The 16,315-nt window shown below is 31.3% G+C and overlaps 4 protein-coding genes and 1 long non-coding RNA gene across 6 annotated transcripts; 2 read left to right on the top strand and 3 right to left on the bottom strand.

Moving 5' to 3' along the window:
- Window positions 1-3,450: 3,450 nt before the first annotated feature.
- Window positions 3,451-6,012, bottom strand: LOC139088468 (uncharacterized). Its single transcript, XM_070637703.1, has one exon. The coding sequence runs from the start codon at window positions 5,860-5,862 to the stop codon at window positions 4,648-4,650; it is 1,215 nt and encodes a 404-aa protein (XP_070493804.1). The 5' UTR covers window positions 5,863-6,012; the 3' UTR covers window positions 3,451-4,647.
- LOC139088467 (alpha/beta hydrolase domain-containing protein 17B) lies at window positions 6,011-8,487 on the bottom strand. Of its 2 annotated transcripts, none has more exons than XM_070637701.1 (4): window positions 8,430-8,487; window positions 6,932-7,285; window positions 6,786-6,875; window positions 6,011-6,727 (listed from the first exon to the last, which is right to left on the bottom strand). In XM_070637701.1, the coding sequence occupies exons 1-4, from the start codon at window positions 8,480-8,482 to the stop codon at window positions 6,325-6,327; spliced, it is 900 nt and encodes a 299-aa protein (XP_070493802.1). In that variant the 5' UTR covers window positions 8,483-8,487; the 3' UTR covers window positions 6,011-6,324. The 2 variants fall into 2 exon arrangements, with proteins under 2 accessions (XP_070493802.1, XP_070493803.1); XM_070637702.1 differs by lacking the exon at window positions 8,430-8,487 and adding an exon at window positions 8,235-8,398 and having other exon boundaries at window positions 6,932-7,291.
- Window positions 8,488-8,617: 130 nt separating this feature from the next.
- Window positions 8,618-10,504, top strand: elm (calcineurin like EF-hand protein 1 elm). Its single transcript, XM_070637625.1, has 3 exons — window positions 8,618-8,778; window positions 9,146-9,409; window positions 9,481-10,504. The coding sequence occupies exons 1-3, from the start codon at window positions 8,712-8,714 to the stop codon at window positions 9,717-9,719; spliced, it is 570 nt and encodes a 189-aa protein (XP_070493726.1). The 5' UTR covers window positions 8,618-8,711; the 3' UTR covers window positions 9,720-10,504.
- Window positions 10,435-13,384, bottom strand: Sec23 (transport protein Sec23). The gene is made up of 3 exons (XM_070637623.1): window positions 13,272-13,384; window positions 12,844-13,146; window positions 10,435-12,715 (listed from the first exon to the last, which is right to left on the bottom strand). Exons 2-3 carry the CDS (start codon window positions 13,120-13,122, stop codon window positions 10,667-10,669), a joined length of 2,328 nt encoding a protein of 775 aa, XP_070493724.1. The 5' UTR covers window positions 13,123-13,146; window positions 13,272-13,384; the 3' UTR covers window positions 10,435-10,666.
- A 1,171-nt stretch (window positions 13,385-14,555) lies between these two features.
- LOC139088464 (uncharacterized) lies at window positions 14,556-16,088 on the top strand. The gene is made up of 3 exons (XR_011544225.1): window positions 14,556-15,176; window positions 15,394-15,479; window positions 15,646-16,088. It is a non-coding gene; the product is annotated as an uncharacterized lncRNA (long non-coding RNA).
- The last annotated feature ends 227 nt before the right edge of the window (window positions 16,089-16,315 follow it).

Genomic DNA, 16,315 nt, shown 5'->3' with positions numbered 1-16,315 from the left:
CTATATGGTAATCTAGCTCTAGCTACTTTATAGGGATACAAATACCTTAAGCACTCTAGCTGTAGATCCCTAAACTTAAATGGTGTCAACCAAACTCTCTACAATCTGTTCCAAATTGCACACCTTCGATTTAGTGCTCCTCATAAATCAAGAATAAAATTTTATCCCGTTAAAAGTTCCCAATAAAATTTCTCAACTTAAGGCAGTCGATTTCTTTTTATGAACACATAAAGGCAGGGCATATTTAAAAATAAATCAAATCATTCTCCAATGCCTTTTTGCTACAAAGTCATATAAGACATATAATTGATACTATAACAGTTCTCCATCAAAATATTGATTTTGTGTTTTGGAGCAAATAATAATAAAAAAAAAAAAAATTAGAATGTGTATTTGAAAAGAAATCGATTCCTGTTCACATGTTGTTTTAATGTCAATAAGAAATTCTTTACATTAAGAATTCTCATCACTTAATTTGATTACAGTTTCATTTTTATATTATTTTCTATTATTTGTTGGATGAAAGAAACTAATGGAAATGGAAATAAAAGTCCAAAAATAAAAATACAAACGAATTGATTCACATTTTTGTTTTGTTTTTTTGCTAAATAAAATTAGGTCTTTCAGATTGATTTGCAATTCAAATCAATTTTTGAAGCTTAAAAAGAATTTTTTTTTGACACTTTGTAGTCATTTTCGTTACGTTAACTCAATGAATTTTTTGTTTATTCCATTCATTTCTCGATTATTAAATGAAATGCAATTGAAGGCAAATAAAGTATTTTTTTTATAAAATATATACATTGAGGTAGTCGTATTTTCGAGTGTCTGAATTCAGAGTTTATTCACACGACTGTGATAATTTTTTCTCCATTTTTTATTTAAAGCTCAAATGATGATAGTGTCGAGTTTTGTAAATGATGAGCTAGTTTCGTGTAAATATTTAAAAGAATAAATTCTCTTTAATTTTCTTGTCAAATCTATTCATCAACAAAAGCATTCAGATCAGCATGAGAAAATGCTGAATTATTTCACAATGAATGGAGAGGAATTAGGCGAGAGAAACAAAAGCAAGTGAATGAGGTTTATTTTATATAGTAATAAACATACCGTTTATCATATTTTCAGCAATGCGCATTCTATGTTATTGTTTACGGGAATATATATTAGAACTTGTTTCCGGGCTGTTGTTACTGTGTACCAGAAAGTGTGAAAAAAGCATCAGACCAAAGCTTTAAGACAGTGGTGTGCAATCTTTTATTTTTACGGTACACCTTGGTAGAAAGCCTCACATGAACCTTTACTGGCACACAGATTGACAACTACTGCCTTAATCTCTACCTTCTCCTTCCTACCCCAGCATCATGTTATGATATGAAATTAAAAAGACTGAGCTTTGATAAAGGTTCTCATAAATTCTGTTTATCTTTCAGTCTGAGTTCTGTGTACTTAAAATTTTATATTTTCCTAAACTTTAAATCAAGTGTGAAAATCCAAACGAAGTTTCACGTACACAAGAACAGATAGGTGCAAGCATGTGTGTGGTCGAATGAAAATCATTCTTGTTTATTTATCACATATTGATTATTTTAAACCAAATTAGTTCATTCAAACTAACAAAAATAATGGAGATAATCATACGTGAAGCAACAACACATGACACCTTGACGATAGTGTTGATTATAGTTGCTGAGTTAGAGAATATGTGAAATAGTGTTATTTTTTACGTTATGCAGTCAAGCAAATAATGTATCGGAAAATCGATACAAAACAGGGAGCATCCAGACACTCAAAAATAAACTAGTCAACATTTAAATTGATTTTCATTATTTTTTTGTTTTTTAATTACAAAATTTGTCAAAATTTGTATGAATAATATCGAATTAAACTGTTCACAATGTTTCAATTTGTTTTCATTACTTAATTCCTACGTTTAGTTTTTTGTATTTACAAATTTTTATTAATAGGTATTCAATAAGATTTAAGAAGAAACACTTTTATTTTCATTTTTATAATTGAAAAAAATTGGCCAATTTTGTAATTACTTTTTTAGACCAATAAAAATTTCTTATGAAATATCAATTATCTTAATTTTTTGTTTTTTAAATATTGAATAAGTTTTTCTCTTTTTTAAAAAATAAAGAATCGTACCTAAAAATTAACTCAAAATTAATAGTCTTAAACAATCTTCTCTTTTTTTTCAATATTCATAGTGCTAAAGCATTAATATGAGTGGTTTTGTGTTTATACTATTTAATTATTTAATCACCATTCTATGAATCATTCAAACTCTCTTCGTTCCTACTTTATGTAAGGCTCATTGCTTGACCTTCACGTTAAGTATACAAAATAAAGCCAAAGAATTTTGATTCTAGGAAATTTAAAAAATTTGTTTTATAAAAAAAAAGTAAAATATTAGCGAATTTTTCACGCCTTTTTAAAATTTTGATTACCAAATAAAAAGGAAATCTGTAAATAATTCGATGAAATTGATGGTAAAATTCTCGGTCATTGCTTCTTTATATTCACGGCCAAACGTTATTGATTGAATTATTTAATAATTCATAAATTGTTCACAAATTGTGATTATGGCATTTGAAAGGGCATGTACATGTGTTATAAAAAATTTAGAACTTTTCGGTTATGAAAGCAACAGTTTCAGATTGTCAGAACACTTGTTATTCTTACAAGTATCGTCAGAGGTGGTTTTGATTCTTTAAATGCTGAATTCTAAATTGAATATGTAGAAAAGGACGTTAAAGCCAACATGCTTAGCTTAACGCTAAGAAACCCAAAGAAGAACTGGACTGTAACTAGCCAGCTTCAGAACACATCTAAGGGAGGTCATGGTTAGATCATAAATGTATGAATTTTAAGAATAATTTAAAATTCATCCAATGTTCAGTGTTCGAAACGACCGAAAAATGCCGACATATGATTACACTGGGTTTACAGATTTTAACTTAAAGGAATCACAAAAAATTTTATTTCAAGGATTCATACAAAGCTTGCTATGCATGAACAACATGTAATTTCATGAAAAAAACGTATAATTTTGTTACAAATTTGAATAAGAAGCAATGACAGTTGTTAGGACGTTCAAGACGAAAAGAATCTTCAAAATCACGCACATACATATTTGATAAGAAATTGGCGATAAAGTTTCTTAATATCACAATCTGCACACAAATTTTTATCTTTCAATTTTTTTTCCAAAAAATAAAATTTTACAGCCAATTTCATCGAACTTCCGATATGACACAAAAAATGATATCATGATCGAAAAAAGACCTCAATTCTTAATCATAATAAATTTATTATTATCTTAGTCTAAACATATCGTTTTACCATAAAAAAAAAATGTTTTTTTAAATTTTGAGAGAGAAATATTCATTTTCATACAGAAAAAAAATGATATTGAAGAACTTCTTTATGCTTAATGGAAGAAATAATAAGAAATAATTGCACGAGAAAAGAATAAAAATCAAATTTCATCAGCAATTTAATGATAAACTAATTGATATGTTTCTAAAACCGAAGAAATTTTGATGAAAAATTGAGAGCGAGGTATAAAAATATAAAGTTTTAATAGACATTCATTCCGTCAGAAAATTATTCATTCATGCATCATGCTATGGAGTAATTGAATAAAGTTGATATATTGATTAAATATAAAATTATGATCAAACGGCGAGAAAAAAATTTTTTCAATTAATTTAAATAAATGATTTTGATGTGAGAAGTTGGTAGCTTTCAGTAAGTTCAAAGGTTTTTATAGTTAAGTAAATTTCAGTTAGGAAATTTCTTAGAGCGACTGAATGAAACTAAATTGAACAAGCCTAGAAGCATTCTTGTTTGAATTAAGGAATGGGTGTGTGAAGACACACCTGATCTTCTGCTAATGGACTTCTTCCTTGTAAACTCTAATCAGAGTTGGAAATCTTCTAAGCAACTTGATGTTTTACTTAATTTACTGAAGATAGATCTAGAGATTGTTCTATACCTAACTCCTTCTAAAGCAATTCTAAGGTTCTCTAGAACAGCTCGAGTGGGATAGAAACCATCAATAATTCGACTAATTTCACTAGCACTCAATATTATAGATCACATTACCCAAGATTCAATCTAAATTGATATACTTAAATTTAGAAAACAGTCAAGTAAACCTTTAAACAAACTTCCAGCCACCAACTCTGAATTTCTGATAGAATGCATAAACATCTTCCGTTCTCAATTTCTTCCTTAACATTATAATCTATTAGATGATTACCCATCGAGCAAAAAAAAAAAAAAGTAATTAAATGCATACAAATCTTTTATGTGTTTCACATTGAAAAAATAAAGTTTTTTTTTTATCCAGTAAATCAGTAGAAGAGAAGAGGTGCACCGTGTGTCGTGTGGTTATTTTTTATATACTTTTTAAATATTTTATGTGAGATAATTTTTTTTTTCTGTCGCATAGCATTGCGGCACGTTTAGATTGAAGAGGAATATAGAGTAGAAAATATAGAATAGAAGGGGATTTGGAACATAAATCCTATGTACAATTGGCAGCGAAAGAAGAAAATAACAAACATATAAAATGATGTTTTCCGACAATAAAAAAAACCTATTCAATTCCAAGGAGGAGATGGTTTAAACGTCCTTTCAGCACGTTGTTTCTAGTAGAGAATCGCTTAATAAACTAGCACTTTTTTCCATACCTTCAATTTGTTTAGGACTTGTTACAGCACTTGATGTACCATGAAAATTCCCATAGCTACCGTATGTCGATGAGTATTTTATCTGCTCACTTAATCGTCTTATGTTTAATGTCAATTCATCATCCTTTGAATTTCCAGTCAGAGTTGTCGGTGATGTGGAGAAGCTGTGACGTGATTGTTGTAATAAATTTGGATTTGACACATTCAGAAATTGTTGTTGATTTTGCTTCTTTCGTCCATTATTGTTACTTTTTGCTTGAGCATTTTTATCGGGTACAGAATGGTAACCAAGTGTTGGTGATAAAGACGAAAGTGGATCTTTTGGGGATAATGGTCCTTTTGAAAATTGAACATCATCAAGTGGTGCTATAAGAACTGGTGATTTTGATCGTTGAAGTCTCGGACGTGCAGTTCCAGTTGATCTCGTATCAATATGAAGAGATTTTGATTGATGTCGATATGTTGCACTCTTTTTATTCGTTGTATCGCGTGACTTTCTCGTCTCATCTAATACCCATGGATCATTATCATTGTCATCAATCAAGTCAGGTTTACTCAATGATTTTACATCCATTAATTTTTTCATACGATTTGAACCTTTTTTACCCTTTGAAGGTTGATCTTTAATTGGCTGTTGTGTCATTGAATCCATTTTAGTCCATGGATCGGATGGTACATATACTAGACATCCAGTACTACGATTCTTATTCCAATCATCAAGTTTTAAACTTTCCACGATTTTATCAGCCTTTTTATTGTTCATTTGTTTTTCAGTTACTATTTTTTTATTCATCTCATTTCCATCATCATCTGCTGGTGAGACTTTTACCACGACATTATTTTCATCTTGTACAGCTGATTGATGCTTAATTGGAGGACGTGGTGAGAGGCTTTTTGTTGTTCTTAACTGTTTGACTGGTTTCGATTCTCCTAATGAATTTGATTTTTCTAAAGTAGCTCTCGGATGATGTGGCGATGGTGGCGAGTCTATTTTCGATGGACTTAAAAGTTGCTTTTTCGGTATTTTTGGTGATATTGAATTTTTTAATGGACTTTTTTGTGGACTCGTTTGAGCATCACGTAAATTTTTCTTCTCACTTTTATTATTGCATTTTTCACAGTCTTTTTCCAGAATTCCTTCATTGACATTGTCTTTCATTAACACGATATCCTTAATACACTTACACAACGGATGTCTGGGAGCGAGGGGCAGTGGAGGTGATGAATTTTTATGCCACAGACCATCATTTGAATAAATTATATTGCCGGGTTTACGTCTTTTTCCGATACTATTTGAATTGGATAATAATGTTTGGTGCTATAAAAGTTTTTCATTTATGGTTGGTGCCGGCGGTGCCGGTGGCAATTCTTGTTGATTATTGGAATTCTGTTTCTTAGTTTTATCGTCAAGTAATTGAGTTTTCTCATTGGTCCTACTATTAACAGTACTACTATTATTATTACTTCCGCTGCTACTACTATTGCCAGGTTTTGATGCACTTGTTGCTGCTCCACTTTTTGCTTGCGATTGTTGCTGCGTCGTCGTCGTCGTCGTCGTTGTAGTTGTTTTACTACTTTGTGTCTGTGCCTGTGGAGCCGACGACGGTGGATTCTTTGATTGTCAGTTTACCAATTCAACCGAGACAAACTTTTTAAGACGATCGAGATATTGACTGTACAATTCGATATCATTATGACCTGCACCATCAACCCAAAGTGGCTCAACGGGTTTCGTACATTTTTCATAGATGCTCATTCCGTGCGAAAAGTCAATTACCTCATCTTCTGTTCCATGAATAACCAAAACAGGTGACGATATTTTTGATACCTTATCGATGCTCGGAAAGACGTCAAAGAACCACGTTCTTTTGGTGTTTGGAAAAGCTACGCGCATACCTGACATAAGAGCCGAATGAAGAACAACGGCTCCAACTTCATAACGACTGGCAAGATCAACTGTCGGCACTGTGCCTATACTCTGTCCGTAGAGTATGATGTTTTCTGGACTTATTCCATATCGCGTCCTGATTTGGAGATATACTTTTTAATAAACGTTTTATTTGACATGTTTGTGGAAGTTACCTTAGTAAATGCCATGCAGCATCGATGTCTGCATAAAGATTTTTCTCTGATGGTTTTCCTGTACTCGCCCCATAGCCCGAATAGTCATAACTAAACGACAAGACATTAATAAACTTAAAGAATGAAGAAAATTCTAGGATGATTACCTAAATATATTGCAGTTAATCCTAGATCCTAATCCTAAGTAAAAACTACTCATTTGTCCTAGATCGACGGCATTGCCATGTGAAAAAAGGAGTGTGTATCGTGCATTACTGCAGCACTTGACAAAAATACAAGCGATTCGATTTCCACGCGAGGTTCGCGTATAAAATGATTCAATTGTATCCTTATCACGTTCTGAGTATGGCCATTCTGCCTTTTCATTCAGTTGAAGTTGAAATTTTGACTTGACTTCTTCGTTTGCGACCAGACTATACGTTGGCTCTGGAGGTAAAAATGCTAATTTCGCTGCTATTCGACTCGGGCATGGCGGACAACAGAATAGACAACATAATTCGCTGAAACTGCAGAAAATTACTTTTAAATAATATACGAATTGCTATTACATTGAATTAAATGCGCATAGCCAAGGATTGAAAGTGAGAAATTGATTGATGAAGACCAATATTGCGCATTTTGTTACTTGTGTTCTTATTAACAATTAAAGTAGCCGTTCAATAAGCAATTCATTAATGATTCATTCTCAATTTTCCCATCGTAATTTAAAAGAGCGTCTCAATGAATCTGAGAAACTGTGACTGCTTGTTTTGAAAAAAAATCTACTGTATATAATGTATTATACAACTCCAAAGACTTTTTTATTGTGTATTTTTATTACTGATTCTGATAACAGATTTTTAAGAAATAATGAGTGTTAATTACACAGTCAATATGTACAATAAATGGGCTTTTGTCTGTTACGGACAAAGTAAAAGTGTATAGATTGTTAAATCTGTGTCAACCATTCCAGATATAGAACAAAGTGACATACGCACATCCCGATTTTAAAGAAACCCGCTTAAGAAATTCCAAAGAATTGAATTTCCTTAAGCCATACACAGAATTCTTTTTTTGATGACTCAGTTAACTATGTATTAATAATAATAAATAAACTGTATGTACGAAGCACACAATAAATTTGTATACAGCAGCAACAACAACAATCCCTAGTGTGTTTTGAGAAGCATAAAAACAAAGACAGAAAGAAAAATTGAGATTTCTTTTTTTCAAGTTGCAATTTTGAACATCCAGAAGAGAGAAAAAAAAATTTTAAAATTGTTTTATAATTTTGGCTATTTTGACACAAATTGTATAATATTTTGCTGGCTATTGATCTCCCATCAATCGATTTCAACACTAAATCCGTAATTCGTTGCGGTTTAATACGATTTTCACTTTTCTAACAAGTTTTTTAACAAAGTATTAAGTTCGTCGAACGGAAATCATTTTTTCCGAGCAATTTATTACCTCAACCCTTGCATTTTCCTTTTGCACTACACTATTTATTAACACTTTGGATTAGTAACGACGTTTTCACACACGTTTAATTGTTAATATAATTAAAATTTAGGAGAAAAATACAAGACAGAAATACAGTCGACAAAGAAACTTTGATTATTTTTCTTTAATTACTAAACACACGACACAGGGTTCGATTATTACCTGAATTTGATAATTTTTTCACTATTTTCAATGATGACGCGATTACTTTTCATTTTAATTACACAAATATCTTTTAAACTTAATTTTCTTTAAAATTTTCACAATTTCTCCTTAAAATTCGTTCAAAATTATTTTGTTTCTTAACGGCTGTTTGAAATTTGAATTTCAAAACATGCTCTGTTTTTCAAAATAAACCAATACATTCAAATATAAATTCCCAAGTCCAAAAATTAGTATTTTATTGTGCTTTAACTAGTAAAGAAGTGTTTTAGAGACCTTACAATGGGAAATAAGTCATCACTATTATTAAGAGAAGAGGAAATTGCTCAAATACAAGAGGATACTGGATGTTAGTGGTTAAAAAATTAAATTATTGAAAAAATTAATTTGACCTTGTGCAAAATTGTTAGTTTTTGCCACTTTCGTAATTCAATAGGCAATTACTATGTGTTATTCTACTCTATTCAATGAGCTGACACGAAAATTAATGGCATTTAGGTGTCGTTCTACATTATAATACAAAGATAACGCGTCATTTCATATTTATTTTCTCTTTCGTCTGTTTATATCTTATCTGGAACTTCTGTTTTACTATCTTTAATTGGTTATTACTGCAATATATTATGTCTCTTGTCATCTTTCTATGTTTTCGGTTGAAAAACGACGATATACATGTAATCAAAGCTTCTCAATTTATTAATTGTTTTCGTTCACAGTCACACCAGCACAAATTGAAAGATTGTATTCTCGTTTCACGTCATTGGACAGAAATGACAGTGGAACTTTATCACGTGAGGACTTTCTAAGAATTCCAGAACTCGCCATCAATCCATTATGTGACAGAATTGTTCATTCCTTCTTTACGGATTCAAATGATGATCGAGTCAATTTCAGACAGTTTATGCAAGTATTGGCAAGATTTAGAACGATTAAGAGAAGCAAGGAGAACAAGTTAAACAGTCGCGAAGAGAAACTTAGATGTAAGTTATCAATATCAATTCTATAGCATGTCCTTGAACATATTCAACATTAATAATTTTATATCCAACAGTTGCATTTAGAATGTACGATCTTGATGACGATGAATCAATCTCCAAAGACGAATTACTTAATATTCTTCACATGATGGTTGGTGCCAATATTAGCCAAGACCAATTAATGAGCATTGCCGAAAGAACAATTATGGAAGCTGATCAAGCCGGTGACGGAAAAATTACATTCGATGACTTCTGCAAAGCTTTGGAACGTACTGATGTCGAAAAGAAAATGTCTATTCGATTTCTTAACTAAATTTTAATTACTTTGTTTTTTGAGGCACTTAAGATATTGTGGAAAGTGAAAATTGTAAATCGTGCAACTTTACAAGATAACTTTAGATGATTTTTAGTTGAATTAATGGAAAATTTTAAAAATATTTTTAGTGAAATATCATTTATTTTTGTTTTAAAGAAATCGAAGTGTATTAAATTGAATTTTTGAAGTTTCAAAAACCCTACAATTCCAAATATTGAGTGTTTGAGAACCATTCAAATGTTTCATAGTTCAAAAACATTTGTATTGTTTTAAAATATTTGAATGTTGGTTTGAAGATGATTAAAACCTTACAATTTCCTTAACTTTGTCTGTTGTATGGTTTCGTACTTAGCTTAAAGCTTCGTTCTTCAATTTCGTTCGATTTCACGAAACTTTTTCATATTTAAACCTTTATTTTCTTATCTATATACTTAAAGTTCCGAAGAATAACCACCACATTCCTTTATCATTTTACTTAATTTATTTTTTTCGTGCTTCTAAGGGCCATTCACTAATTAGGCAGCAGATATTTAGGGCGGAATCTGATTCGAAAGTAAATTGATCCATTGGCAGAAATATATATTTTTCTACTAAAATTTTATGGCATAGAAAGGCAATTGAGAGTCTAAAAAATTAGACGGCATTTGTGGATGTACCCTTAATGAAGCACTAAGTTCTACACTGAAAATGTAATTCAGAGAGAAGAAAAATATTTAATTTATACATATATTTATTGTGAATGTTATGTAAAAATTGAATCATTAAAGAAATGTTGAAGCATACATATACAAATAATTAATTTTATTAACATAATATTTTTTTTCATCATCCATGATTCTTGCTCTGTGCATTCGGCATGCATTTTTTTTCTAAATAATTTTTCTTGTAACTTTAAATATTTTTTTCTTGCACCGTTTGACAATTTTTTTAAATTTTTTCACATACTAAGCTGTAGAAGAGACAGCCAATTTCTTCAAATGTTCCATAAAGACTTGTAATGAGACATCATCAGTTAAAACAGGAGCACCACCATCACTTCCGCCATATCCATACATTGTGTTGTGTGTTTGAGATGGATTTACTTTAGATAACAAGAATCGAGCTTGTGAACCGCCTTGTTCTGTATCAATATATCGAGGCATTGGGAATCTTGTTGAGAGAATCTCTTGAGCATCATCAATTGGTGCCTGTAGAAGCTGCTTGAAATTTTCATATTCCTTCATTTCATGATATTTCATTGCTCGCCATTGAGCGATTGTTTCACCATGGAAAATGAGAATTTGGAAGAATGTGTCCATCAAGAGAATCTTATCAGGCTGGATACTTGATGTGTCAAGAAGAACAGGTTCTGGTGGGCCATTGAAACTGTAACTGTATAAAATTGGCTGAATCATAATCAATGACTGTGTCAAATCTTCACGCATTAACATGTGACGATAGAAAGTCGTTTCATCTGGTGAATTATTGAAAACTTGCAAGAACTGTGACCTTCTCAAGTGATAAATGAATTGTGGAAACAGACTGAAATTCTCAGCAAGCCTAAATGAGTTTGGATCATCCTTATTATATTCACCGAATTTCTGACATAATCTAATTAATTGTCGATCAATCCAGCGCAATACATCTGGACCGTCATCAGATTCTGCACGGAAAACTACCATTCTTGCCATAATAACAGCCGCTGCTTCCTGATCAAATCCAGCAGAAATAAAGTTAAGATTTACAGCTGCATCTGCCCAATTTCTAGCGACTGTTGTTACTCTGATTCTTCTTTGTCCACTAGAATGTTGATACTGTGTAATGAACTGAAGACATCCTCGGCCACCTTGTGGAATTGGAGCTGCATGTTGATTTGCGACTTCGAAGAAGAATGCCATAGTCGAATTTGGTGAGACTGTACACAATTTCCATTGAGTTGTATTTCCCATTCCAACTTCATTTTCTGATACAGATGAATTTTTAATATTTAATGACACACAAGGTCCAATTCCACCTTCAATTTTCAATTCTCTGGAACATTTTAATTCCAAAGTTGCATTGAATCCCATCTTAAGGTCATTTTTAGCGTCTGTAGCAAAGACACGTTGATAAGTTTGCTTGAATAAGGAAGAATTGAAGGAATCTCCCATAACCATATGCCCGCCAGTTGAATTGCAGCATTGCTTCATTTCCATAAGACCAGTCTGATCCAAAGCACATGAATAAATATCAATACAATGTCCATTTGTTGCTGTTCTCAATGAAAGTGCTTCAAAATGCTTAATTCCTTTCTTCATGTATTTTGCATTATCTTTATGAATATCATGATGAGAACGAATTGGATGTTTGAGCTCATCATCTACAACTTGTCCTGGTCCTGTTGAACATGGCCCGCCAACAAATAATAAGATTCTTGCAGCTGTATTTGGATATGTGCATTCAAGTAATCCAACAGCGATCGATAAAGCAGTTCCAGTTGCTCTTAATGGACGTTTACCTTGAGAAACTGGCCATGGATCTCTTTGCAATTCACCCAACATATCAGTTAAAGCCATATCACATTTTTGTAATGGCTGTAAGAAGCGATTTGATGGTGGTTGTGGACCCTGTTGAGGCATTCTTGGTTGTTGGGCCTGTTGTTGTCCTGCTGGAACCGGTCCAGCACCTCCTCGTCCAATTCCGAGCATATCTTGAATTTGTTTAGCTGATAAATCTTTCGTACCACGGAAAACATAGCTTTTTGAGCATCCTTCAGTCGATAATTCATGTACTTGAACCATTTTACCAAAAGTAATCAATCCAACAAGAGCATTTGAAGGAAGTAAACTCAAGGACATTTGAAGTGAATCTTTCAATGCCGTTAATTCTTCTTCATCCATACATGTATCAACAACAAAGAGGAACACTGGAGGCATGCAAGGTGCTCTTGTAATTGTATATTCAATTGTACTGAATCCCGGAATTAATTCAGCTGGCTGATGTTGCTCGGATATTGCAGCATATTGTGGTGGGAACTAAAATAATTAAAATAAATGCATTAATTATAATCATAAACCTTTATCAATGGGATTTTAGTAAACTTTTTCCTATGAGTCTAGATTCTAATTTTAGATCAATGTCAATGTCAATATATTGGACTTACGGGATTTCGTTGAAAACAGAAATTGCAGACCCAGAGCTTTGCACGATAGTCAACTTGACACATTGGATTTAAAATTGCACGACATGTAGTTCTGGTACACAAGACAGGTTCATACATAAGTGGTGGAAGATCTGCTCGTTCCTTAAATGGTTGATACAGACATGCTAATGGTACGACTAGCTTTGTAGCGTCTACTCTACTTGATGGCCACACATTCCACGTAAATCTTATTCCATCACGATCTTCATTTTGTTGAATATATTCTTCATACGTTGCCATTATTGTTGTCAATTGAAGGTATCACTAAAATTAGTTAATTAAGAAATATTTTTTACTTCCACGTCACTCGACAAATCTTATTTTATTGATTTTTGAATGAAATAAATGGTTTTTCGATAATACTCGATGCTGCAGCTATTGACACTCACATTAATTATAATTTAGAAAGTTTATTGTTGATGATTTTCCACAGAATCTGAGGAAAACTCAATTAAATATTTTATTATAGTGTATTTTCCAAATAATCAACACAGAGAAACTGAGCCTCATTCAAATTTATTATGACCGTTATGAAAATTTCAAATTTATTCTTTTCGTTTCGATTCAAAAAAACCGTTAAGATTAGTCAACATGTGACTAAATGAAATTTAATTTATGAAGAGAGAATCATTTAGAATTATTATTATGACTGTTTATTGACTTTAAGATCATCAATTTCTCATCGCGTATTTTTATTTATTTAACTTACTTTTCTCACAACAGGTCTGTTTCTTGACACAATAATTTAATCATCATTCCTCTTAAAATATTTCATAATTATCAATGACAGCAAGAGATTGAGCAAGGAAGATGAAGATTAAATATTTTTAAATAATAAAATCATCATATGGAGATGAAATAAGCATACAAAAAATGCACGATCAGACTTTTGAGAGACGTTAGCCATTGATGATCGTTTAAGCACACGAAAACAGATGAAACAATAAAAATCACCAAAAAATCTTTTTTTTCCATTTTATTACCCTGAATTTACGTTATAAGCCAGTGGCTTATCGGAAGAAAAAAGTTTTCAAAATCGCAAAAAAAGGCTTATTAACGAGTAATGGCTTAGTAAAAAATGTAAACAAATGAAGAAAAAAACGAATATTTTCATGGAAATCTTAAAAATTATTAATTTCTTCTTGTTCTTATAGATTGTTCATAATGGAATATGTCATTTAAAATCGGAAAATTTATTTTATCTAGCTTAATTAATGACTTTTTGGTAGTGGCTTATTAACGGATACAAAATTTTTCCAGAGTCAAATTTCTTTACTAAGCCAGTGGCTTAGTAACGAGTAGTGGCTTATAACGTAAATTCAGGGTAGCAATTTTTGAATGCAAATTTTGATATTTTGTGTCATTTTGGTGATGATCTGTCTAAAACCGTTAAAATTTTGAATTTTTGAAAACTGTTAAAAAATTCAAATTTTTGAATCGGTTAAATTTTCAAATTTTAGAAAACCGTTTAAAAATTCAAATTTTTGAAAGCCGTTAAATTTTGAATTTTCAAAAACCGTTAATTTTCATATTCTCGGATGCTTTTAAATTCTCAAAATTATATTCATATCTGCTTTTAAGGCGCCTAAAATCGCCCACTTATCCAAATATTTAAAAACATTTCATTCTATTATGCTGCAGGAGAGAGAAGTATTTTTAGTGTGTTTATAAAATCTCAAGAAGAAATAACATTTGCGTATGACTGTGAAGAAAAAAAAATAATATAGGAAAAAAAAGAATTAAGTGGCGAACTAGTTTTTGTTTTCGCAGAGACACACACAGAAGATTAGTCTCATTAGATTTTCCGAGAGAGTCACAAGTGCAAGAACCTCCTCGCTCATATTCATATCAGTTCCGACATATTCATTGTCAATAAGAGTCAATAACAAAAGTGAAAATATATCAGTGACGATAACACTTAATCGATCGTTTTACTTAATTTGGGCAGCAGCAAAAAAAAAAAACATAACTAAATCTATTTTTATATCCTCTTTGATTTCTCAAATTATATTTTTTTGGGTGCTGATTATATTCACGTATATTTCATCACGTTCCTGTAACGCCCTGTAAAATAAGAAACAGAGAAGATTTTTTTTCAGTTATAGTCAATATGATCATCTTTGATAGCTTCTTATGTTGTGTGAAACTTAAAATTTTCGGCAAAATTGTTGGATGGACCGGCACAGTGATATCGTTCATGTTAGCTTATGCGACATTTTTGATTGCCGGTGGCAAAAAATCAGCTGGTCAAGATCCCAAATATGAATTTCTTAAGAATGCTTTTAAATCAGAAGGTACGAGCAATAAGAAATCATTTTAAAAACGGTTAATTTTTGAAAATTAAATATTTTGAAAACCGTCACTTTTTGAAGATTCAAAATTTTTAAAATCGTTACTTTTTGAAAATTCAAAATCCGTTACAATCTTTTTTTTGATTTACAATCTAAGTAACCATTTTCTGACAAATTCTTGACCTTTTTGATTGAAATTTAATATTCTTGCTTTATACAGATTTTTATATACAATCGGCCCTTGTGATCACTTTATTACTTATCATTGCCCTCTTTCACATTTTGCTGTTATGTGGAATTAAATATGTAAGTTTGTTTTCATCATCTTTTCTTCATCATCAAAGAAAAAAAAACATGTTCACGCTCATATTTTACACAAATTTCACAATTCCTGTCACAGTTCATTAACTTTCTTTTTGTATATCTCTTAATAATTCTTACTCACGTTTCCTTAATTTTTCATTCATTTCAGCGTAAATCAATGCTCATTGTGCCTTACATTATTTTAGCTGTCGTTACAACAGCTACAATGATTTGTTTACTTCCATCAGAAATTCATCTGACAGCCACAAATGATTTTAAAGCAACTAGTCCATATATCATTGCTGGCTGCATTTTCGCGCTAATTTCCATCGTTTACCTTACATTGCTAATTTATTCACTATACGGAATCATTAATTATGAGGAAAAAAGGAGGAAGTTGTACACAACTGCAGATACAATTCTGATCACACCACTTCCAATCTAGTCATTGCGATGCATTTATGAATTTACTTTCCTGTTTAGGATACTTTGTGTGTAGAAAAAAACTTAATTTATGTGTAAATGTAATTATGTAGATGAAATGTTTAGTACTTTTAACCAAAATCGAACATTAAACGATTAACGGATCAAATATTTTTGAAAAATACCAAACCGTTTTTGAATATTTCATTTGAATTTTAAATTGCCGTTAAATTTATTGTTTACAAATTCGTTCAAGTTCGTGTCAAATTACTTTTTAAATTAAATTAAGTTTTAACAGACGATAAGTTCCTGTTTGAAAGCTCGTGCAAACACAAAACAACATGTTGTTACCAAAGTACATAAAATATGCATCAAATGTAATTACACTATCCGCAACTAATTAATCCTGCATGATC

This window comes from Chironomus tepperi, unplaced genomic scaffold (assembly GCF_022539635.2).
Source record: "Chironomus tepperi strain 1889 unplaced genomic scaffold, CSIRO-AGI_Ctep_v1 contig_163, whole genome shotgun sequence".
Lineage (NCBI taxonomy): Eukaryota > Metazoa > Arthropoda > Insecta > Diptera > Chironomidae > Chironomus > Chironomus tepperi.
This window is presented reverse-complemented; position numbering and strand designations above follow the sequence as displayed.